The 1,177-nt window shown below is 35.7% G+C and overlaps 1 protein-coding gene across 1 annotated transcript in view; it reads left to right on the forward strand.

Annotated features, from left to right (window-relative positions):
- The window catches only part of LOC107674294 (sarcoplasmic/endoplasmic reticulum calcium ATPase 2-like), a 27,623-nt gene that overhangs the window by 12,397 nt on the left and 14,049 nt on the right, over positions 1 to 1,177 (forward strand). The window contains exon 7 of the mRNA XM_016468233.1: positions 628 to 765. Within this exon, the coding sequence (XP_016323719.1) occupies positions 628 to 765 (138 nt within the window). The remainder of the gene's footprint in view (positions 1 to 627; positions 766 to 1,177) is intronic.

Raw genomic sequence — 1,177 nt, forward strand, 5'->3', positions numbered from 1 at the left:
AATAAAATGCGCAGGACAGTATACTGTAGACTTAATAAATATTAAGATGAGCAGGAATGTACAAGAGAAGAATGTGCAAACAGGTTGTACAGGGTAGTTACATAGCAGCAATAGAGGTAAAAAGTAAATAAATAAAATATTACAGAAATTGCTGTGTGCAAGTGACAATGTCTGTATATTAAGTGTCATACTGATAATTAAGTGAAGTCATGTTGGTGTTAAGAGACTGAGTTTGAGTTTGAGTTTGAGTTTAGGAGCCTGATGGCCTGGGGGAAGATTGTTCCAATCTTCAAAGATCAATCATTTTTATGTAATGCTGATCAGCTAAGGAAAGAACAATAATTGAAACCAATTAAGTTTTTTCAAAGGGGTCATATGACGTTGCTAAAAAGAACATTATTTTGTGTAAAGAGAAAGGAAAAATTGAAATCGCATCATATGACCCCTTTCAAGTGTGTACAGTGCAGCCATAATGCCAAGTGGAAGGGGTCCAGCTCTAACAGCTGTTCCTATTGTTCATTCAGAGAGATGACCTTATAGGAAAGTGCCCATGGTGTCCCATCCCATTTCCCCCTCATGCAGCCGCTTTCACATTGGCCTTACCCATCAGCACTCTGTGTGCTTTAGGAATTCAAGCACCCACGGTGGCATGCAACATTATGCTGGACCTGGTAACCATCGCCTATCACCACGGAGCCTTGCGGCAAGTGGCGGGGGCCCGGCAGGTGTTTGATGGCCCCCGGCCTGTCCGCAAGGATCCACAAAGTTAATATGAATGAGAGCAAAGGAGATACTAGCTATTGCCATTTATCAATGATGGGGTTGGTCCAGGCATCCAGTAACCCTCAACACACTTCTCTTAAGTGGCCAATCATGCACAAAACCAGTGATTTGTAGATTATAGATTGTATATTGTATATTGCCTTTTGACTGATACAGGTTATTTTGATGTTTAAGTGTCTGATAACTGATATTTTAAATAATTAAATAATAATGTAATTTTTATTCATATTTTTGACAATAGCTATGATGATTTATTATTATTATTATTATTATTATTATTATTATTGATTTATTTAATTAAAAATAAATTTTAAAATGATATAAATGTGTGTGTGTGTGTGTGTGTGTGTATATATATATATATATATATATATATATATATATATATATATAT

The sequence above is a fragment of the Sinocyclocheilus anshuiensis genome, unplaced genomic scaffold, assembly GCF_001515605.1.
Source record: "Sinocyclocheilus anshuiensis isolate Anshui unplaced genomic scaffold, SAMN03320099.WGS_v1.1 scaffold188, whole genome shotgun sequence".
Lineage (NCBI taxonomy): Eukaryota > Metazoa > Chordata > Actinopteri > Cypriniformes > Cyprinidae > Sinocyclocheilus > Sinocyclocheilus anshuiensis.